Source organism: Tachypleus tridentatus, chromosome 10 (genome assembly GCF_004210375.1).
Source record: "Tachypleus tridentatus isolate NWPU-2018 chromosome 10, ASM421037v1, whole genome shotgun sequence".
In the NCBI taxonomy this organism is placed as follows: Eukaryota; Metazoa; Arthropoda; class Merostomata; order Xiphosura; family Limulidae; genus Tachypleus; species Tachypleus tridentatus.
In genome coordinates, this window is record NC_134834.1 from 70,918,442 (window position 1) to 70,943,386 (window position 24,945).

General features: G+C 34.6%; 1 protein-coding gene across 2 annotated transcripts; it reads right to left on the reverse strand.

Annotated features, from left to right (window-relative positions):
• LOC143229529 (chondroitin sulfate N-acetylgalactosaminyltransferase 2-like) lies at positions 1-24,921 on the reverse strand. 2 transcript variants are annotated; one of them, XM_076462004.1, is made up of 3 exons: positions 24,558-24,921; positions 8,208-8,316; positions 1-4,823 (listed from the first exon to the last, which is right to left on the reverse strand). In XM_076462004.1, exon 3 carries the CDS (start codon positions 4,689-4,691, stop codon positions 3,078-3,080), a length of 1,614 nt encoding a protein of 537 aa, XP_076318119.1. In that variant the 5' UTR covers positions 4,692-4,823; positions 8,208-8,316; positions 24,558-24,921; the 3' UTR covers positions 1-3,077. The 2 variants fall into 2 exon arrangements, with proteins under 2 accessions (XP_076318119.1, XP_076318118.1); XM_076462003.1 differs by lacking the exon at positions 8,208-8,316.
• Positions 24,922-24,945: the final 24 nt, after the last annotated feature.

Sequence of the window (24,945 nt, forward strand, 5' to 3'; positions counted from 1 at the left end):
GAGATATTACGCATTTTATTCACATCTAAATTCAGCTATATAATTTACTACAAATAAAGTCACTCCCAGTGTAAAAGAACAAATACTTGCAAAGCTGGAATATTTGTTTGTTTTAGGAAATGTATTCACCCAATCGAAATAAAGTTGTAACTCGGAGAGGTTCATGAAAATCATGATCAAACATGAATTATGAAACCTATCGGAAAATTTACTACTAGTTAAAGTTAGTTTAGAAACTTTGTTGTTTCGGTTTCATAGATTATTATAAATTAAATAATGTTAATTTCATGTCTTTTAAAAACACTGAAAATTGTTACGTAACAACATTTATAGGTTTGTAAAATTAAAGAAAAAAAATACCGTTAGATATTTACTTTAGAATACATACAACTCATGTTTTAGAAACAACCAGTACAGACATGTGATTTACTACGAGGTGAGTACAAGAAGCCACTATCATCAATGAACTTTGTATACAAGCTTCGGAATGAAAATATTTCCTTCTCTAGAGCATCAAGTGTTAATTCATCCTGCTGTATCCTAACACCTTTACTAGTCTTGTCTTTAACACATCACAAGCTGCTCGACTGTGTTCTATAACTATATCAATGACTGTTGTTTTGTTTTTAGAATGCAACTACAAAAACTGTTTTATTCTCACTTAAAATACTTTGGAGAATTACGATATTTTATGTTAACAATCACGATTGAAGCGACCTCTTTAGACTATTTGGCCTTACTAAATATCGACATTGCTGAGTTAATTCGTGGAAACTCTAAAAGTTAATCGTTTATAAATTCATTAGGTATATTAAACTTTTTTTTATAATTATTACATAAACAGCGAATGATTTTTAGACACTTATTTAATGCATACATGTTATTCACTCAAATATGAATAAATTGTAAATAGTAGAATGGTTTGGAAATAGCTAATGCTTTCCCTTTACGTCTACGTTTTGAAATCTGAATTTTTTTTCCCATTATTGACTGTATAGGGTATTAATTGTAGTTATTAATCTGTATAACTGAACAACGTTACCATCATAATCAAATATCCTTAGTAATGTCTATGGTTGATCTCTGAGGGTTAAGAAAAAACACAGTTTGGTTTAACTACTCCTAAACATCCTCCTAAGCTAATTTTAAAAATTTATCTGTTCCGTTACTCAAGATGCTTTAAAACCGAAGCTTTAACTGCTCTATTATCTAGACCCCTTAACATTCAAATTTAACTGTTCCGTTATTTATCACCCTTAACACTGAAGGTTTAAGTGTTCCGTTTCCTAGTCCTTTTTACATTGAAGTTTTAACTGCTCAGTTAAACAGTGATCCAGTAACACAAGTCAATCATTATAAACTAGTATATGCTAGTCCTTAACCTTTAACCCTTCCATTAGTTAGTTCCACTGTCATTCTAAAATGTAAACCATTTGTCTATTCCAGATTGCACTAACCTTCAGGCATCACTATTATAATACACGAGGGAGCTTATGCTCACAAGTATAGGCCTACCTAACAACAATCTTTATATAGAATATTTTAGGATATAAACCTTGGATCTGTATTAAGTATTTTAATACAAAAATCTAACACCAACTTGTTTAGTATTGAAGTTTCATTATCCAAAGACTGTTTGGTCTAATTTCTTAAGTCTTGTCGTTGCTTTTATACAAATTCACATGTTCATGCATTTCGGGTGCTTTCATTGAGATCAAAGTCTCTGATGATAATGGCTATTTTAAATCTTGAAGCACACAACAGAACTCGTACTCTCAACATTTCTAAGCTCTCCAATAGAATTCGTTAACCGACAGTAAAAGACAAAGTATAATCTAATCTACGACACTCACTACAAAGAACACATCATAATGTACATTTGGAAGACTAGATTTCACTTTGGCATGCGCTCTGTTTAATTAAGATCTGTACCTTAAGTTTAGGTCCATTAATTTAAGTTTGAATTGTCAAGTCTTTTTGCGTTTCGTAGATTTTTTTGGCATACAAGTTAACATGTAAATAAAAGTTGGTAAAGTTTTCAGAGAAATAAAGAAGTCAAATGTCAGTTACTTAAAAATACTTAAGTAAAGTGTTTTGTAAAAGGAAACAAAGAATTAAAAATGATAGCAAAGAACGAATGGTCGTCTCACAAACTTTATATCAGATATTTACAATCAGTTTTCTCATGAATTCGTGTTCTATAATTTTATGGTTCATAATTTTAAGGAAACATCTTAACATTACTTCTGTCGCGACCTTATCATCACATATCTGTAATTTATAGGATAGGCATATTTAGTTATTTATCTATATCTTAAATTCCTGGTTCCTATAACTGTCACGGAAACAAAAGTTTCTTATTCATGTGTGCTAGTCTTACTTTTTGTCGAATTGTACGGTGTAACAACATCTCTCATCTTTTCCGTATTCTGAATTATAATTGGCAGCATGATTTTCTGACCATGCAGTTAAAGAAAGGACTAGAGTATTTCTTGTAAAAGTTTCTTTACATTAAAAAATACGGTCCCCTGACTAGTGGAACACACACATATCTCAGTTGTCGAGGAGATTGTCGATTTTGTTAAAAGAACAATTCTATTTTTGTCTTTCAGCAATTAAGTGTTTGTGCATGGTTTTTAAACCAGTTCTCTAAGATCAGTTTTAAACATAATACAGTTTTATCTTAACTGAACCATTCATTTTCTGTTCAGTTGTTTTAATCTGATTTGCCGTTTCTAAAGTGAGCTGTTAATACTTTAATGTTCAACGTTGAATGAAGATGTTTATGTGTTTATAGTGTTATTCAGATAGTTTAGTCTCCTGAATTTTTATTTAACACCTATTCGTTCTCTCTACCATGTGAATTAAATATTCTTTATTAAAATACAATACCTCGAACCACTCAGTCTTTAGAGGAGTTTGGTTACTAAGTTATAAACAAGTTTTCCTCACCCCAAAGGAATCTGTGGTAAAGAGAAATATAGAAAAACAAAGGAATAAACCAACTTCACGAAATGAAAACTTCATAGCAGACGTGGTCTGAAGTTTCGATCTGTTTAATCAAAGTGACAAAAATTTCAATAAGCATTTCTTTCATATTTTTCCTCGTCTTTCTCTTCGAGTATTTCTGAAGTAGCTGCAACAGAAGATGGATTCTCTGCTTCCTTCTTCTTCTGATGCTGTTTCAGCTCGTCCCCAAACGCTAGAAGTCCCAGTTGAGCGTGAGATGCTTCATTAAGAGCACGGGATCGTAAACATGCTCTGTATTGCTCTACAGCCAGATTTGGATCACAAGTTTTTTCGTGCCAGATATGGAATATTCCAGGATCAGTTGCACGCACCACAGTCAAGGGACTTCTTACATATTTCCGGTAGAGCATGACATCTTCACCACCCCAACCAATTATATCTTCATCGAAACCTTTGATATTTATGAAATCGCTTCGATATTGGCAAGTCATTCCAAAACCAAAGTCTCGCCAAAATCCCGTATCACGCGAGATTACAAGCTGTTCACTCTCCGTTGGGATGTCTTTACCTTGCAAAGAATAAACAATATTAGGGTTGTATAAGCTAAATATTATTGGATAGTAGACCTTTTTACCCGGTATTGTATTGAACCTACATCGTTCGAGAAATTTGCTTGAGAACACAATGTCTACGTCACACATGAAGAGTATCACATCATTGGCACGATTCCAATGATGTGCTCCAACTTGAAGTCCTTTGCCTCGTGAAAAGGTTTCGTTTAGGGTTAGTAATTTTATATTTCGAAAGTGATTTTCGCGAGAAATTTTGGTAAGAATTATCCTGACGTCTTGAAGGCCATCTTCGCCGAAATAGACCACAGTCAAAAAAATCCTTTTATCTAGTTTAATTCCAACTTTGACAAATTTCTCCATAAAACTACGAAATTTATCAATCCTGCCTGACAGAGGTAAAATCAAGTTTATAAGTTCCTTTGACGTACGGACAATCTCTTTTGAGATTGTTTGGATGGGTCCAAAGGGTCGCATTAGCGTGACTTTATGATAGGAATGCGTGCTGTTTTTCTCTTTGAAATATAGCTCGTATTGTGAACCAGTTGAAGGATCGTTCCTGTATGCTCCCTCGACAAAATCATCCACTGTGCAACGATCTTTCCCATGTCGCTCCTTGTTGATTACCTCTAAAGCACGAACAAATATTTCCAAAAGGTCTTTTCTCCGGAACCCTATTGGCTTCTCCACTACTCGCTTCCCTAGCCCTAGTTCTACGGGATAAAGTCGACTGAATGTAAAGTGATTGAATGGAATAACCTCATACTCATTATTCAAGGGAAGTCCATGTTTCAATTCAGCAGTGTTCAGCTGCTTTTGGATGTAATCCACACATCCTGCTTCTGAAAATGTTGAATCTTTGGTGGATTTAATGTTCAAAGTCGTTGGTTCAACGCCTTCTTCGATTTCAACGAGTTTCCTGTGAAGTTCTTGGATTTTTTCTTGGAGTTGTTGAATTTTACGTTTATTCTTTTCTTCCTGCTGTTGTAGTAGATCCAAATAATGACTTGGAGAGCTGTAACCGGAACCTGGTGATGACAGCTCTGCCGCACGCAACTCTTCTTCTAGTTTTAATCCACACCTTCCAATGAAAACTAGAGAAATTAAAGATAAGCCAAGTAGCAATAGTAATATTCTATTCAACATTCTCATTTTCACATGAAGCTTATTTCGGTTTTAGGGGTTCTGAAGCAGGATGGATTTAAAAAATTTTAACCTTTTTTTTTCTTTGAAACCTTTAACATCATTGTCGCCTGTATTTAGGTTTAGCCTGAAACGTGGAACCTGAAAGTATGAAATAAATAAAAAAAAGATTGTTAACATTACCGTTGATTCTTGGGTTAAATGCTACATTTAAGTGTGTGTAAAGACATTATTCTCAAAGTTAGTTAGTTCATCGGTTATAAAATTGCATATTTTGCACATACACACACAAAAGAAAAACAACTGCAGGTTATATCGCAGTATTTTGAAACAAGAATCACAGAAATTGGGGCAAACAGTAAGAAACCACAAAAAATTCAGAACATGTTTTCTATAATCTGTACGCTCTTTCTCTTTAGCTATTGCCCAAACGAGAAAACACCATTACATTATTAAAATAGTTTTACGCGCTTTTCACACCCCGAGGGTATTTCACAGCATAGGTTCAAAAGTGGAGCGCTGTTTGATATCCGAGATACTTCTTTCAAAATAACGATCCAACTAATGCCTTCAGGTTCAGAAGAGTCAGTTTAATGAAAGTGCATAGTTGACTGCTTATAGCAACAAGAGCAAAACATTCCTATTTCTTCTTGACAGTAAAATAGTTCAAAGACTACCTTCAAATCTTGCGATTACCACATTCGTTAATCGCACGAGGCGGTAATAAAAAACATGTAAAAATTAATGATAAAAAAGGAATTTACCATTTGATAATACTCTTTAAAATTGGCCACTTTTTCCTTGAAGCTATTAGCGATTATAATAATTCACTACTTTTCCTTAAGTTCGATAATTTATGTTTATTGTCTGTTTCTTTTAATTTCGCGCAAAGCTATCTGCGCTAGCCGTCCCTAATGTAGCAGTGTAAGACTAGAGGGAAGACAGCTAGTCATCATCAGCTACCGCCAACTCTTGGGCTACTCTTTTACCAACGAATAATGGGATTGACCGTCACATTATAATACCCTCACAGCTGAAAGGGCGAGGATGTTTGGTGCGACCGGGAGTCGAACGCCTTAAGACGCTTGGCCATACCGGGCCCTTATGTTTATTGGCTCAATCACATTCTATCATGTAATAGAAAATTTCCGGATGTCCTTTAAATCTGATCTCGTTAAATTACTAAATTACAGCGTTTGACTCTTTTGTGTGTGTATGTGAAGGAATATAACGTTTTCAAGATTTAAATAAAAAGAAACGTGATCATTATTGCTTCCTCAAACGTCTTTATGAATCGTATCAAAACTTCTCTCTGCAATCAATGTTATTCAGTTAATACAAGTCATTAAAATGCTAAAAGTTCTTATAAGAGATTTACGGATGAAGGAATACTTGACATTTGTTATAAAACACAATCAACACAGGAATTTAAATAAAATATAAAAATTATTCGACTTAAATAAAGTCAATAAAACTATATCGCTGTAACTTAGTATTTAACTATTATTTTATTGAGTAGTTTTAGAACATTAAATCAAAAACTACCACCAACGTCTGACTCAGCACTTGATTCTAAATCAAAGACAAATATCCAATAATAAATATTAGGTCACAACACGTCACAAATACTTTGCTCCAGGTCAGAAAATATAATCAGCACTTGATTGTAGGTCAAATGATGATTACAAAACGTTCGAAGTGATCTTTAAATTTAATGATATAAGTATATTCGTTACTAAAAGTAAAAAACGACCAGGTCACTATTATATTTTGAAAAATAAACATACAAGATACATTTGAAAACACAAGCTTTAATAAAATAAAATCTGTGAATGAAAATTAAGATATTATTATCGTAATACGGGGGCACAGTGTTTCTGTTTTTAAGGGGAGGGGTGTTAACTAATATAGTAGTTATAATAGTTGATATTCTTGAGATAGGTTCAAATTAAAATACGCTTATCGAGGATTACACGAGAACTTTCCACTAACTCCATTATCTACTTTAATTAGAGCTGCTGAATAATACCGGTGACTTTATGAAAAATAAAATCCATCAACGTGTCCACATAAGTTTTATTCGCTATGTTGGAATGGCATGCTGAAATACAGTTCCCTTGCATCAAAAGTTTATATAGTAGGTCAATTCTCTGTTAGCATTACTATACGAATCTCGTATAGTATATGAAGTAAGTTCGAAATTTTGATGCTGTGGAAAATCCAGCAAGTGGAGAAAAAAATCACGAAACTTATTATTCAGAGATCTAACATAAAAAGAATGTGTTTAGTTTATCAATAAATATAGAAAAAGAAGAAAGAAAGGAAGGCAACAATCAATGCGTTTGTGTCCACTTATGGGCGTAGTTTCACCGTATGAGTCGATGCTGTTGATTTGGCCATTGATAAAATGGCTGATGGAGTTAGGGAGAAAGTTACACCTTCTATTTCTGTTAGTTCTATGTCTTTGACAAATAATACTGCTCAGTCCCTTACCTATACGTATTTATGTGTGGCCAAGTTATTAGGACGCTTGACTCGCAATCGGGAAGTCGCGGGTTCGAATCCCTATCCCACCAAATATGCGCGTTCTTTCCGCCGGGGGCGTTATTATATTAAGGTCGATTCCACTATTCATTGTTAAAGAGAAGCCCAACAGTTGGCGGTGGGTGGTGATGACTATAGAGACTGTTGGCGCAGATAGCCCCTCGTGCAGCTTTGCGCAAAATTCAAAACAATCAAACATATTTTTACGTTTTACTGGGGCGACTCATTGTTCTTAGGAGGTATATTGTCTTTAAATTTGAGTTCTGTTACTAGAGAATTTGTTATTGTTTAGATTATTGAGGGTGGTTTTGATAATGTTCCTCTTCATACCATTTTTTTAAACATCAGACCAGTTGTGGTTGGAGGAAGACCTTATTTGCAATTAAAGATGTATCTTTATTGTTGTGAAACGGTCTGGCTAGGGGAAAAGTTGTTGCTGAATCCAAATGGGTAGCGAGCTAATCACTGTTGCTGATCAAAAAAAGGGTCTGTAAGTCTTCTCACTATTTAAATATGTACTCCCAAAGAATGAACTGGAGAAAGTTCCAAATGGTTATTTTTTTCAAAAATGGAGTCCGCCAAATGTACCAGCTTCAGAGGATACGGCTGCAGTTTATCAAATCGTTGTTCCAAAAGCATACCATTCGGAAATACTAAAGGTTTCAATATTTCCATTATGTGAAGCAAAATAATCTGAGTTTTAGGTAGATGAGAAAGTATTACTATTAGCATTAGGTGAGCTTCCCTTTGTAAGGTATTATTAGACATTTTCTAAAAAATGAGTCACTACTATGTAAAATATTTATTCTATTTACTTTTACAGGCACAACATATTTACAAGTTTTTACACATACTTTTTTTTACAGGTGATGGAAATTCTGGTAATACTAAAAGCTTATCTTACAACTATATACTTTTCGTATGTTTAGTTTGTTGATTTACTCACGAGCGAATTTCTTCAGTACATTTCTGTTTTCTTACCGCATTAATTCTTTGTAGCGTTTGAGTTGTTTTTTTTTTTGAGAAAGATGTGCAGTCCCCTGTGGCGTGTGTAAATCCTCTAAAATTAGCTGTCTACATACCACCAGTCCTGCAAATTGAACAATAGGTTTTCAGTGAAAATAAATTAATTTAGTGGTATACGTGATTACAGTCTCCCTGACGAGTTTCCGTTTTGCCAGAACTTAATAATACTTTGTCAGTTTCTTTCATACGTAATGTAATGACGCCAGTTTCTCTGGTTTTATGAAAAAAAATAACAGAATCAAATAAATGTTTTTCCGGTAGTTTACACTTTCCGCTTTATATTGTGTTTATGTACACTTTCAATAGTATATACAGTTGTATGTTATGATACTGGTTGCTAAACAAATGGGAATTTTACACTAGAATGTCACACAATTTATGTGCCAAACTTTAAGTATTTTATTTCAAAGCGTTCGTTTATAATATGTTATAAACGCAATGAACTAAACTACTGGTCAAAGACCTCCATGGTTCATATATAGCTCCCCATATTTTTGAACTGCAGACCCAAACACAGAACCTGCCAACTGAAGTGGCTACATGTATAACTGATTAGTGGGATTGACTTTCACTCTTATAATGCATCCACAGATGAAAGAACGAATCATGTTTGCTAGTATTATATTTCGAACACAAAAACCTCTGATTCCTACTTGGATATGATAACCAAGACACCACATTAGGAACCTCAATTCCTACTTGGATGTGATAACCAAGACACCATATTAGGAACCTCTGATTCCTACTTGGATATGATAATCAAGACACCACATTAGGAACCTCTGATTCCTACTTGGATATGATAACCAAGACACCATATTAGAAACCTCTGATTCCTACTTGGATATGATAATTAAGACACCACATTAGGAACCTCTGATTCCTACTTGGATATGATAACCAAGACACCATATTAGGAACCTCTGATTCCTACTTGGATATGATAACCAAGACACCACATTAGGAACCTCTGATTCCTACTTGGATATGATAACCAAGACACCACATTAGGAACCTCTGATTCCTACTTGGATATGATAATCAAGACACCACATTAGGAACCTTTGATTCCTACTTGGATATGATAACCAAGACACCATATTAGGAACCTCTGATTCCTACTTGGATATGATAACCAAGACACCACATTAGGAACCTCTGATTCCTACTTGGATATGATAATCAAGACACCACATTAGGAACCTCTGATTCCTACTTGGATATGATAATCAAGACACCACATTAGGAACCTCTGATTCCTACTTGGATATGATAACCAAGACACCATATTAGGAACCTCTGATTCCTACTTGGATATGATAATCAAGACACCACATTAGGAACCTCTGATTCCTACTTGGATATGATAACCAAGACACCATATTAGGAACCTCTGATTCCTACTTGGATATGATAACCAAGACACCACATTAGGAACCTCTGATTCCTACTTGGATATGATAATCAAGACACCACATTAGGAACCTTTGATTCCTACTTGGATATGATAACCAAGACACCATATTAGGAATATACGAAGGAGATTTTGATATTTTTCGAGTTTTGACAAAAGCACATAATGAAAATAATAATAAACAGGGATCGAACAACTGCATTTCTATGTAAGATTATTCTCTGCTATGTAGTTTCAAATTCAGTCACGCCTCAAAGCTCCTCATAAAAGGGAGGTTTTTACCTGAATGTATTTTATTTACTAAAACACACAGACGATAAGATGTAATATTGACTCGTCAAGCACGTAGTAATAAATAATAAACCAGAAACCCTCTTGTACTCGTAAGTTTACACAAACGTATAGTATTATACATATAATAAATTTTTTAATGCTATTACATATTAAAACATATTTTTAAAAATAAATTCCACAAATTAAAGATCATGGTTCCTAATCCTGAACATATATACATAAGGTAATATATATTAGAATAATTTTATTATCTATTAATATATTATACATGATTTTCATCTATTATACGCCGTTGCTTGTACAGGGACCCTTCGTAAATCTAATAAACATTTTTTTTTCTATTCAGGATACTTACAGTTAATATTTAGTCACTAATTCTAATCGTCACTAATACACCTTTATTTACAAGTGTCAATTTTACACACCGTAGGATCTTTTATTCTAATGATATCTCATACTTTATTAATTATACCACTTTTAAGCTATGAAGTGAAAATTAGATATAATTAAAATGTTGATATTACTGTTTATATAGTATCACCTTCAGTCCCTACGTGGCAATTACTGTGACTTTTTTGGTGTGTTTTTTTTGCACAATATCACTTTCAGTGTTTGTTGGCCTGGCATGGCCATGTGGATAGGGTTCTTGACTCTCGATATGAAGGGCACGGATTCCACTTTGCATCCCATCAAACATTCTCGCCCTTTCAGCACTGAGGGCGTTATAATGTGACGGTCATTTCCATTACTCGTTGGTAAAAGAGTAGCCCAAGAATTGGCAATGAGTGGTGATGACTAGCTGCCTTCCCTCTAGTCTTACGCTGCTAAATTAGGGACGGCTAGCGCAGATAGGCTTCGTGTAACTTTGCGCAAAATTCAAAAGCACACACACGGTATTTTTTTTGTTTGTGGCAAAGCCAAATTGAACTACCTATTGTGTCCGTCTCGGTAATCAAATCCCGGATTTTAGCTTTGTAATATTGCAGACGGACCGTTGTCCCTCAATAAAAATCAGTTTCAGTAACCACGTGGTATCTATTATTTTTTATTTATACAGTGTTTCTTTCAGACATTACGTGGCCTCTTGCTAAAAATACTCCCTTTCTTATAAACAGTCAATTTCAGCCGCATGCGCACTCATTGGTAGAACCCGGGTTTCGATACTCGTGGTGGGTAGTGTATAGATAGCCGTCTGTGTAGCCGCGTGCCTAATGACAAACGAGCAACAACTGTAACCACCAAATGTTCATGTTTAAATTCCGTTAGTCACATGGAACTTCGTTAAATTTAATCTTATCCGAAGCTACAACTGTCACGATAAATGAATAAATTATCGTTTTCATGTGATGGTGTACACATTGTTCATTTCCTAAACACATAACACGCCGTGCAGCTTTATTAACGGGTACTAATCTTTTGAAATACATAATTATACAAAATATATGAACAGGCGAAATCCCGCCTCTAAACAAATTGGGGTGATAATTATTATAATTTAAGTGCTAAATATATTTGAAAATTCTTTTGAAAATTAATGAAAAATATTCTCCTTCAAAGTGTTTTTACAAATTAAGCACTTTTAACGTATATGTGTATGCACATGTTACTTTATCATCAATGTGTCCTAACGTCATAAGCCATTAAGTTTTAACCTTATATCTTCATTCATAAATTTACTCTTTCCCACAAATTGCTTTACACATCATTTTAATACCCTTTGTCTAACAGTTCCTTTTGTGATGTGCAGTTTTGTGTTGTTCTTGTTCTATAACAAATAACTGCAAATTTTAAAAGTTTGGATCATATTTCTGTAATACAGCCTTCGTATTAGATGTGTGCGTGTATCTAGATATGGACTGAGACTCTAATATATTAAAGTTTACACGAATCCAAATAAACAATTTCTTACTAATTAATGGGCCCGGCATGGCCAGGTGGGTTAAGACGTTCGACTCGTAATCTGAGGGTCGCGGGTTCGAATACCCGTCCCACCAAACATTTGAGCCGTGGGGGCATTATAATGTTACGATCAATCCCACTATTCGTTGGTAAAAGAGTTGGCGGTGGGTGGTGATGACTAGCTGCCTTCCATCTTGTCTTACACCGCAAAATTAGGAACGGCTAATTTTGATAGCCCGCGAGTAGCTTTGCGCGAAAGTCATAAAAACAAAAAAACAAACTAATTAGTGATACGGGTCTCAAACTACTACACAACTTACGATATTAAATAAAAGTGGAAAAACACTGATTAGATTTCAATGTCAATTCTTCTGAAGGATGTCCTTCCTTCTTTCAGAAGTTTTGAACGAATACAAACTGGTTCCATCCCTTTTATGCATTATGAACTCAAAACTACCGTCCATAAAGGAGGCGCAGTGACCAGCTCCCAGTTCTCTAAAGAAAAAGATTTAATAAGCATTCAGTCATGGTGGGTTAAGACGTTCGACTCGTAATCTGAAGGTCGCGGGTTCGAATCCCCGTCCCACCAATGTTTTATGTTTTAAAATGGTTAAATGTTTAACTATGAAATGTTTCGACAATGTATAACTTCAAGCAGTTGGAGTATAGAAATAAACTAAAGGGTCTTGTAACTATTGCATGAAATATACTACCTTATAATTGCAAAATGCACCACAGAAATTAAACAATGTGTTCACGTAATTAAATTGTTTGCTGATTTTATTCATGCTAAATGAGTGGTTTTAACAACAAAGTCTCGAACAGTAAATTGTGATCTAATGTTTTCTAAATTTGTTGATTATATATCTGGTTTCCAATAACTCTGGCTTAGCGGTAAGTCTGAAGTCTTATAACACTAAAAACCGGGTTTAGATACCGAGGTTTTTAACAATAAACCAACATATCTTATAACAGGTGGAGAAAAAAAAAGTCGGTAGAATTCGAAAGCGATAATTTGCTTACGTTAGTCTGCTTGTTTTGTTGTGCACAAAGGGCTATCTGTGCTCTGCCTACCACGGGTATCGAAATCCCAATTTTAGCATTGTAAGCCTTCAGACTTACCTCTGAACCGTCAGAGGGCTGTTTTGTTGTATTTTGAATTGAGCACAAAGCTACACAATGGGCTATCTGTGCTCTGCCCACCACGAGTATCGAAACCCGGTTTTTAGCGTTGTAAATCCGCAAACATACCGCTGAGCCACTGGGGGGCTCAGAGGGGTGTTTTTATGATCTAATTAATAAAGCATGTCTATTATGTAAGAGCTTACTCAAAATACGGAAAAAAAGTTAAAGAAGACAGTGACATTATAATCAAGTGGTCTTTAGCCCAGATGGAATATTAGTGGCAGTTCTTGTATCAGAAGGTTCTCGTATAACGGAGAGCTTGTCATACAAACGTTGGCCAGAACTGGTGACACGGGATTACCCATACTTAGGCCACTTATTTGGAGGTAGTTTTGATTATTGATCATTAAGTTCATTTTGGTGGTAGTGAATTTTATAAGAGTTGCTCATTCAATGGTTTCAAGAAGCTTAGCAGCAGAGTTTAACGAGTTCAAAGACTACTGCTAATGGACACATGTTTGTTCGATGCCACGTGTGGAAACTGGATGACCTAAAACATTCCACCTATACTTTCTTAAATAAGTTAATTACGATTTCGAATATCACTTTACATGCAAAGCATTTCATATTACCAAAAAAATATCATGTATCTATTATGTTTCTAAAGCTCAGCCCAAACGCTTGTCTTGGTCAGTTACCCTAAATAACAGAAAGAAAACGAATCCATAAAAAAAAAACAGTCGTAAACACTGAAGTATAATTATACTGTGTTCTTGTTTGAAGTTAAGCCCAAAACTACACCATGTGCTCTCTTTGGTCTGCGCACCACGGGTACCGAAACTCGGTTTTTAGCGTTGTAAGTCCACAGACATACCACTTTGCCAGTATGGGGTTCCACTATGTTATCAGAGGGCAGAAGTTATTTATTAAACTTTCAATTATTGTTTAAATAATAAACCTCCATATTTTGTTATTGTTAATCATGTCTTTGTGACTGTACAAGAATTATCGGCTATTTTTACACTAAATAACATCCTGCTTTCCACATTGTATTTTCTGGTTTCCTATCACGAACAATACTGGAAAACGCTTGTTATAACACCATAATACTGAAATTCTGTTCAAATAATTAAAAATGATCTTAGAAAGCGTTTCTATGTATCAGATGATGAATTATATTATGTGACTTGTCTCTAATTACAAATACAATCAGGAAAACATTCTCAGTAAGTAAACACATTCTACCCAATCACCGACGCGTGCGATAGAACGCGTCATTTCAAACCGGTACCAAACACATTTCGCGTTTCAATGGTCATCCTGATTGGAGGCTAATTATAACCGAAGCACAGAGTGGATTAAAATGTCTTGCCTCAGATAAGCCTTATAGAAACCAAGTTATGTTAAACTCGTAACTTGTCAACGTAAAGGGTTGCTGGACAAGTTCTAGTAAAGTACGATCCATCTTTGAAGTTTCATCCACGAGAACTGACCAGACTGGTCATCTTGGTAAAGCGTTTACATACGGTCATGAAGAAATGGAACAACTCAACCAATTGTATCTGGATTACATACATTGACCGTATATTTTGACTAAGCTCTTTTCTGTTGTCGACTCGTCTCGACTTCGGTAAATATGTCACTTAGCTTTTTTTTTTTTCCAAGTAAAATAAGTAATTACACAAAATAATGATGTAAAACATTAAATCACAGATTTTATTTCAAGTAATGACACTGTAACATGAAGTCACAACTGTAATAGAGTACAATTTTGAGGGAAATTTGGAAACTTTTGCATTTCATAGAATGAAAAGTTAGGCCTAAGATTTATGATATAATCACGCAGGGCTGCAAATTTTGTACTATAGTTTATCATCTAGGCTGGACGGCACACATACGAAATGCAGTTTATACACTTTTATGAGTTGAAGTTTATACTTACGGAAACTCAAAAAAACATAAACATTCTTGCACGATTTTTATCATAATTTTTTATACCTTCGTACGTTCGATTCAGTGTAAGTGAATATTAAATACCTTGATGCTTGTAGTTTCAACTTGAGGGGCACGTTACTGACACATGGGCTAAATGTCTAGGGCGGAGACCACCTAAGGTTCAAGCAAAACTATGACTAAATTTGAACTGCTGATAAAATGAAGGGCATGCAGTCCGTCACCAGGCATGTCGTCTATAATTCGGCTACTCTCAACCGAGATTGGATGTCATAGTTATGACACTCTTACATAAAGAAAGTGCGAAGCGTGTTCAGCAACGTATCGTCATTTGAACCTTGGACAATATGATCTAAAGCCATACACGCTAACCACTTTAAGAAACTGTTAAACTAGCAGGTAAATCGGTGTTATTACACATTAATTATCAGATACAGCGACATTACCTTTCGTTACTGACAAGTAAAGAGATGTTATCGTTTGTGACTATAAACTACAGCAATGTTATCAGTCATGACTGCTCGTTTAAACAATGTTATCATTTGTGACTATAAGTTACAGCAATGTTATCAGTCATGACTGCCAGTTTAAACAATGTTGTAATTTGTTACAATAAAATAATAATCTCTCATGGGTTATTCGTGTTACTAAGTGATAAACGGTTTGTAGGTATCAGTATAAATTATTATACTTACAGATACTTTGATTCTGAGGTTATTTAGGAAATGTAATTTATAACTAATAAGTTTCATTTCCTATCATTTTCCCCCTGTGTTTGTATTCAGAAATAAAATATTTATATATTAATGCGTTACCGAGATTAAAAGTTCGACGTTTATTTCATTGGCTAAACTAATACAAAGATGCTGAGAGTCATCTATAACATATCGTGAAAAGTAACAAGTGCGTTAATGATACTGAAATTACTAGCACACGTGTTTTGAATCAAAGCACGTGCTTACTTGTTGGGGTTCTATACGTAGCACATATACTAGCAGGAAAAATCGAAACTATCTCTGCTGAACTCGCACATTTTACGTTGAAAAATGTTAACAATTTCATTTTTCGGACCACCTTAAACAAATAACCGATAAATACACTGGCCGAGGTTTTTCTAGTTATTGTTTTTTTTTTCGTATTGCTCAGCGGTATGTCTTTTTTTTTTTCAGATAGCCATTGTGTAGCTTTGTGCTTAATTCAAACAACAACGTTTTCGTATCAGAAAATATATTTATACGGTCAAATTTTCGTTCGACAAGTTTTCAAAATCGCTGATAGTTTTGTCATGTTTTGCTCTAACATTGGATTTTCTTTGTTAACTTGAATTCAACCTCCCAAATGACAGAAAAATAAAAGAAACTCTCCAGATATAATAAAAAGAAGAAAACAACGGTAATTTCGTCAAAACATCAATGAAGTTTAAAGAAGTACATAATTCTTTTTTCAAAGAAATACAGCAGCGAAACTGTTACTTGGTATCCGTTTCTTCATAATAAAAACATCAGCCAGCTTCATCCACCAGATAACCTTGATGAAAGCAAGACACTGGCAAGTATAAATATACATATATGTGTGTGTTGGTGCTATCCAGGGACCAGTATGTGTTTCGTAAAGTTGGGTACAAAGGCCCATAGACGTGATGCAAAATTTAGATATGTTTTTTTATGATAGGAACTTTCACTGTTATCCACATGTAATATTTTAAGTTTATTAACTTCATTCGCTTGGTGTTAAACGTTAGGAGTTTGGAACTTACTACAATAATTTATCATTATAGTCAGGCTAACGAAATGAGTTCTTTATAAAAGAAGAGCTGGAAGCCGTCCAGTGGTTAGTACTGGGCTGCAACTCAGAGGGTCGAAGGTTCAAACTTTGACATGACCTGAACTTAAACTGCACTTACATCTGTAGAAACATCACTGTTACAATAGATGGTGGACGCCGTCCACCCACTACATTTGAGGGAACGATCTTTTAGATATTTCTGTCTGACCTATTATCTGTCATGAAAACAGTTTACGAGGCTTTAAATTTTGCTATTATATCTCCATAGTGTCTAAACTTACACAACCCACTCTTTATTTTTCTTTATTGTATGTAGAAGTTTGACCAGCAGGGGGCGTTATAACCGTAACTGTCATTTCTGCCATTCAATTAAGAATACATAATGAATGTCTGTTGGTGTTTGGGTAAGAAAATTTCATACCTTGGAGGGTCAGGTTCTCTATGACCTCTTCTTCCTCCCCGTACTTATGTTCTTGACGGATTGGTATTTATAATTGTAGAAATGAATATTATTTTGATCCTTTTCAGGGCAATGTCCATGTATTGTGGCTCATATATAGTGATTATTTTATTCTATCAGTGGAATGTCAAGTTTGTTGGTGGCATTTTTTTATTGTTTAATACATACATATATATATATATATCTTTATTATTATTACTTATTATTATTATTTTATATATTTATATTTATTTTTATATTTAAAATATAAGTTAACTGAGGAGAGATATTTAGGACTAGCTTCATCATGTATGAGGTACCTGTCTAGTTCGCATAGTAATTCGTTTTTCATCCAATTCTTGTTATTGTACTATGTAGGAGTCTATCTGGTACGGTTGGTTTGTTCGAATATTTGTGAATGAACTGAGATGATATAGTTCTTGTAACTCTGTATGCAGTTCTGAGGAGTGTGTTTTGGATTGTTTGTAGTTTGGTTTTAATTATTTTATTGCTTACAGTTATCCATGCTGGAACTGCATAATCTATTACAGGTCTAATATATGTTTTATAGATTTTAGTATGTTGTCTGTAGATGCTCCACTGTTTTTACCAGTTAGACTCCTAGCATAGTTAGTTCTTCGTCAGACTTTATTTTTAATTTCGTTAACATGATTGATCCAAGTTAGTTTTGAATCATAGGCCAGACCTAAAAATTTTGCCGATGGGGCAATCTGGAGTAGTATACCATTTATATATAATTCTGGCTGTTGTTTTTTGTGTTATGTCAATTTCGTAAAGACTACGAGTTGTGTTTTTGCTGTGTTTATAAGCAACGAGTGTATTTTTAAATTAGGTATAGATATGCCTAACTCGTAGTGCTATCTAGCTCATGTGTTGCATAAGATGTTCATATTGAAAATATCAAAATCTAGTACAACTACCTATAAAATCAATCTTTCAGCCGATATGGTTTTGTGAGCTCATGCATTATTTGCTCGAGCAGAAGAGCGGCGTCTCTAGTTTTATCGCAAAGTCTAATTGAAAACATTTTCAAACTAGAATGAAATTCTTCTCGTTTTCCAGCTATTAAAATAAACTACGAAAAATTATTGCGTCGTTTCACTTCCTAACAAATTAAATGTACTCTATTAAAATATACTGTGTTAAAACTTATAATATCAATAGACAATAAACTATTGTATAATTTCTGTATTCAGAAATAAGATTTGTACGCAGAGAAAATGGTATCTAGCGAAGACACAACGGTTAGAAGTTTGAAACAGTTAACTTACGAGAAACGTAGAGTTAAAATAAGGCACGTGTACTCAGATTGACCAGTCCCTCGGAGGATCAGTAGTAATTTAATGGATTTGCAATAGTAAGATCCAAGGTTTGATTTCCCTGCAATAGACAGAGTGTAGATAGCCAATTTTGCACTAATAAAACAACACTAAACAATAAGAGAAGCTGAGTGGCATATATGATAAACAAGGGTAACAGTACTCAAGTAGAAATGAGTACAATGTGGCTTCTTTTATTGCTAAACATATTTTCATTTATAGGTTACAGGAACTATCAAATTTTTTTCTTATTCATACACGACCGATAAAAAATAATTATTTGTAAGTTGATTATTTTAGAAAATACTCATATTTTGTTTGTTTTTTGAATTTCGCACAAAGCTACTCGAGGGCTACCTGCGCTATCCGTCCCTAAAATAGCAGTGTAAAACTAGAGGGAACACAGTTATTTATCACCGTCCACCGCCAATTCTTGGGCTACTCTTTTACCAACGAATAGTGGGATTGACCGTAACATTATACGCCCCCACGGCTGAAAAGGCGAGCATGTTTCGTGCGACGCGGAATCGAACCCGCGCTCCTCAGATTACGAGTCGAACGCCTTAATCCACCTGGCCATGCCGGGCCAAATACTCATATGGTACCAAATTACTAACATCCTTATTGTTAGAAAAGATAGGGTGTGCCCTACTGTTTAACTACACCAGATGTGAATTTGATTTCCGCGACAAAGCATTTTTGAACAGGAGGTGCACTGTGAAAGTGACGGTCACATCTCATTAAACCCAAATGTTGATAGTGGATGCTGTTGACTGAACACCTTGTCTCTCGTCTATCAGTTAAAAATTAGTCACAGTTGCGTACAAGTATCTGTTGTGTAGCTTCGCGAAATAATTTTAAAATATTGTAAAAAACAACAACAAATGATATGACGTCAATCGCTTGTGTACGTGTGTGTTGCTACATCAGCAGAACACTTTTCAATACTACGTGAAAGGAAACCGTTCTTAAATCACTATATGCTTGAATGGTCAAAGCTGAACTTTAAGGCCAAGGGTCAAAGTAGACAATCGTAGATAGTTTTAGAGGTTTTTAAACTCTCAACTGTCAAACATACATAACTACGGTAACACTTTCAATCTGCCCAGAGTAAGATGACTCCTTTAGTGACTAATTCAAACAACCATTTCACAGATACGGTTTAACTGAAAAATACATCCCAAATAAATGACCTATCTTATCGATTTTTTTATTAAAAATAGTTGCCCTAATGGAAAATATTTGTAGACTGTTTATTTAGATATATATTTTGTTTAAATAATAAGTATTTTGATTCAGTAGAGTTATTTTTAAAGTTTTGTGTTTCGAATTTCGCGCAAAGCTACATGAGGGGTATCTCCGCTAGCCGTCCATAATTTAGCAGTGTAAGACTAGAGTGAAGGCAGTTAGTCATCACCACCCACCGCCAACTCTTGGGCTACTCTTTTACCAACGAATAGTGGGATTAACCGTAACATTATTACGCCCACACAGCTGAAAGGGGCGAATATCTTTGGTGTGATGGGGATTCGAACGCCTTAACCACCTAGCCATGCCAGCCAATCTTTAAAGTATGCTAATATACGTATATCTGTTCTTCAAATTCAACCGCACGTGTACGTATTTATTTCAACCATTAGGTAACGATTTATATTCTGTTCTTTCAATCCTAATATTTCGTTTACTAAATAAAAACACTTATAAGTTAGTTTATTAAATAATATTTTTTATCGGCATGCGTTTCGTTCTTTGTCTCAAAACAACAGAATATTCATATTAATTTCCCCCCCCCCAGTGGATCAGCGGTATGTCTGCGGACTTACAACGCTAAAAAACCAGGTTTTGATACCTGTGGTGAACAGAACACAGATAGCCCATTGTAGAGCTTTGTGTTTAATTCAACACAACAACTTTAATTATTTTACTTTAAAGCGAAAGCTTTTTTAGGTTCAGACCACGATAATAATTTTACTTTATAACTAGGTCAGAGTGACAATGCACTCCCGCTTAGTGTTTCTTATTCTGTACTAACGAGGATGTTCAACTCAGTAAAAAAAACAACAACCAAAAAACGCTACTATTAAAAGTCATATTAATTTAATATTCGAGCAACATGCATGGTGTTTGTCAGGTCCTTTTCAGTAACATCACTTACGATTGAACGTATAATACGGTAGAATAAAACATTTTAGGATGTAATGTACTCGTAGATTGCATATTCGTTTCAAATAAATCCTAACACCTACTTAACACGACTGTGGCTCCATCTGACGGTGACCAAAATATTCTGCGAAATAGTGTTAAATGCACCTCATTTGCTTGAGTTTCAAAGTATTATCTTCGGTATTATATTACTGTGTGTGTGCTTAAAACATTTCTGAAAGCATGAAACGAGAAATATTAATTAATTCTCTTTCCCTCGTGTTAATTATTAAGGCTACGTGGATTTACAAAACAGCTAAAACGGAAATAACTCTCACAGAGTTACCGACCAACGTTCTAGATGGAAAATTGAAGGTTTATCAGCGTGCGTGCATATTTTTAACGTATTGTAATTCAATCACAGTGTTAGACCATACAATATAGCAACACTAGTGAACTAAACACGTAAGACGTATTAGATTATTAGAGACACATAAGGATTTACATTTCTAAACAAGTAATCAGCTTTCCTTGAAGCCTTTGTAAACCCTCCTTCTCCCTATCAACGTACTCTACAAAATCCACATAATAGAACCCTCGCAAATCCTCCTTCGGTGTTCTGGTTTATTTAAAAGGATTGAGATAACAGATATTCCACAAAACACCTTTTGGTATTTGACTTGTAAGTTCCACATGATAAAGCCTATTCACATCTTCCTACGCTGTTTATTATTATTATCCACAGGCTATGTAATGCCTCCATACGTTAATGCACTATTTTGCTATATAAATTCTAAATATATGTATAAGTCTGCGTGAACCTTCCTGAAATAACATGTAACATATCTTCGATAATTTTAAGTCTTCACAAAACAAAAAGCGACTAAATACACCGATTTTGACCACTAATTGACGGCAAGGTTAAATGTTAGAAAACCTTTACAAAGTAAACAAATATAGCTACAGTGGTGCAAATTGTGAAATGCAGACATTTTAATTCGAAGTAATGCAAAGAAATTTTGTTGTGAACGTTTAAACTAAATATGCTAGTTTCCTTCCAGTGAGTTTAACCATTTGTAGTTTAAGGATTTATATATTTAACCTGTACACAAAACTGACATTAGGATTCCCAGATTTTAACCCAGTTGTTGGATGGCAAAATGATAATTGTATAAATCAGCAACAACTACCCGTACACCCAATACATACTTCAGTTGAGATCAATAGCGCATTTGTTCCGAACGTATCGTTTACACTTCCCAGAGTTGTGATCACGAAGACGGAAAGAACTGGAGGAAATGGGATTTATTAAACTTGAAATGTAATTTTATACTATATTAGTCTACCATTATTATTTTGTGTTTCTAGGAACCAAATTCAATATTATACAGGTAATAGCATAATGAACACAAAAATGGACATGCATTTCATGGAATTTATTAGTATAATTCTCTTGTTTGTGATTAAAACTAAATTAAAGTTGCTTACATGGTTTGCAATGAAATGTAAGTAAAAAACGTGTTTGTATTGGTTTCTACTTTAACTTGAAATTAAACAAAATTAATGATGACCGAATCAGTTTTGTCTCCAATGGACACGAGTAGCTCATTAAAGCATGTCGCTAGATTGTTAAACGTTTGGTAAAACTATAACAAGAAACAAAGCGTGGGAAAAACACTTCATTGGAGAATTGAATAGAGGTGCTAAGAGTCTCCAAGAAAGCATTCTTTTTTAACTCTTGTCTCGCTCGCGCCAGTGACATTTTACTTTAGTTTAACATAATGTAACCTAAGAAACCGAATACGGTATACTGGGCCCCCGCTGGGCTGCGGCCGGTCTACGAATTTACAACGCTAAAATGTGGGGTTCGATTCACTTCTGTGGACGCAGCAAACTACCCGATATTGCTTTGCCATAAGAAACACACGCACACACAGAAACTGGAAAAGCTATATTTAAACTTTTGTAACCTAAGAAACAGAATAGAATATACTTTAACTTTTTCAGTTTTTCGTGTTTATCAGTTTAACTGCTGAACAAACGTAATTATTGAAACCAGTCAGTAGCAAATTGTTAGAGACATTTCAGTGGACAAATTTCTAATTTATTTGGTTAAACAACTTTCGAAAGAACTCCGGAACATAAATTATCAAAGTTTACTAACAACAAGAAACTGGTTTCTTTGCAATTTTTTCATGTTTCTCTCTTTTCTTGTTTTATTTTGTATGTTTGTTTTTTTGTTTTCTTTTATATAAATGTAAGTGAAAAGGCGCGATATATTTACGTATCATGAACGCGTTAACTCACTAGGTCATCACGGTTATAGTAGTCCAGGAAAATATTGCTTTGCCTACATCATTGTATTATAGCATGGTTGCTTGACATATATAAGATCAAACTCATAAATTGATAAACAGCTAAACTAGCTTTGTTTCTGATCGAACTATGATTACACCTGATAAGTCTTTTTAAAATTAGGTTAGAGTACAATAAATATACTGAATAGCCCAAGTCACACTCTAATAAGAAGACGTAGGCTTTGAAAACCTATGATTGGTTGTTATTTAACAACATTGTTCAAGTTAATAATTTATAAGTCGCACTAATACAAAGACGTGGGCTTTGGAAAACCTATGATTGGTTGTTATTTAAAAACATTTTTCAAATTAATAATTTAAGAGTCACACTAATACAAAGACGTGGTTTTGGAAAACCTATGATTGGTTGCTACTTTAAAACATTGTTCAAGCTAGTAATTTAAGAGTCGCACTAACACAGAGACGTGGGCTTTGAAAAACCTATGATTGGTTGTTATTTAAAAACATTGTTCAAGTTAGTAATTTAAGAGTCGCATTAATACAAAGACGTGGGCTTTGGAAAACCTATTAATTGGTTGTTATTTAAAAACATTATTCATGTTAATAATTAAAGAGTCACACTAATACGAAGACTTGGGCTTGGAAAACTGTGATTGGTTGTTTCTTTAAAACAATGTTCAAATTAATAATTTAAGTGCTTTCCTACGCGTGAGTTACAATACAAATTGGTAAATCAAAATGAACCATAACATTAAACATATTTTTAACTATCTCGAAATACACTTGTTCATATTTCAACCATGATTTTAACGGTACTTTTGATACGAGAAAAAGTAAAATATTTGGTTCTCTTTTCTTTAAAATATATAAAAGTTTTGTTTCTAGCGGAAAAAATAACAGAAAATCAAAATTATGAAAACTATCATTAACTAAAAACAAAAACCAGAAGAATAAACTTCGTTCTTTGAGAAGAAAGGAGAAGAGAAAGGAATATTTTGACACCAGGATATATATTCGTGTTAGGCACAACTAACAAAAATAAAAAAAAAAAAATAACAGAGAACCTTTTGAGAATAAAACAGAAAAATAAAGGTGTTCCTATCGCTTCTGTAGAAAGGTCTATTCTTATTTATAAGTAGGAAGAATGTTTTTTTTTTTTTTTGAATTTCGCACAAAGCTACTCGAGGGCTATCTGTGCTAGCCGTCCCTAATTTAGCAGTGTAAGACTAGAGGGAAGGCAGCTAGTCATCACCACTCACCGCCAACTCTTGGGCTACTCTTTTACCAACGAATAGTGGGATTGACCGTCACATTATAACGCCTCCACACCTGAAAGGGCGAGCATGTTTGGCACGACCCTCAGATTACGAGTTGCACGCCTTAACACGCTTGGCCATGCCGGGCAAGTAGGAAGAAAAGGTTGATTCGAGTGAGTTTTGAAATCAGTTGTGGAGACTTGGGATTCACTTGTTGCTTAAATGTATATTTATAAAGATTATAGTGAGTAAAACTCCTAAGAAACGAGACGTACTGCAGATGTAATAAAAGTCTTATATTCATTTAAAGAATGATTTTCTTAAATATACTTCAACTCACTTGACATAACTCAACAGGTGTTAAGGCTGTCAGTCTGAAAGCTAAAAGAAAACAGCGTGCTTCTTTCTTGAAAGCAACAGGCTAGAGGGAGCTGAATTTTCAGTATACCGTAGAAGTTCCACTGCCTAAAGTAACCCCCACCATCGTCTGGCCGCATGTGAATGCTATGACAGCCGGACACCTCATCAGAAATCACGCCATTGGACTTCTTCGTGATCTTGGTGTCAAGAATGACGCAGACAACTTCAGTTCAGAAGACTCTCTTACGTGCACGTTCCCATTCCAACAATACACTCTACGATGCCGCGAACTGTTCTGTCAGCCACGAAACTCTCTGAACATTAGGCTTCACGTAACCCGCTAGGGGGCGTTACCGTATTTAATGCTA

Bases quoted from the DNA above. Each gene is read 5' to 3' on its own strand.
- LOC143229529 (XM_076462003.1), bottom strand. From the start codon at position 4,691: ATGAGAATGTTGAATAGAATATTACTATTGCTACTTGGCTTATCTTTA.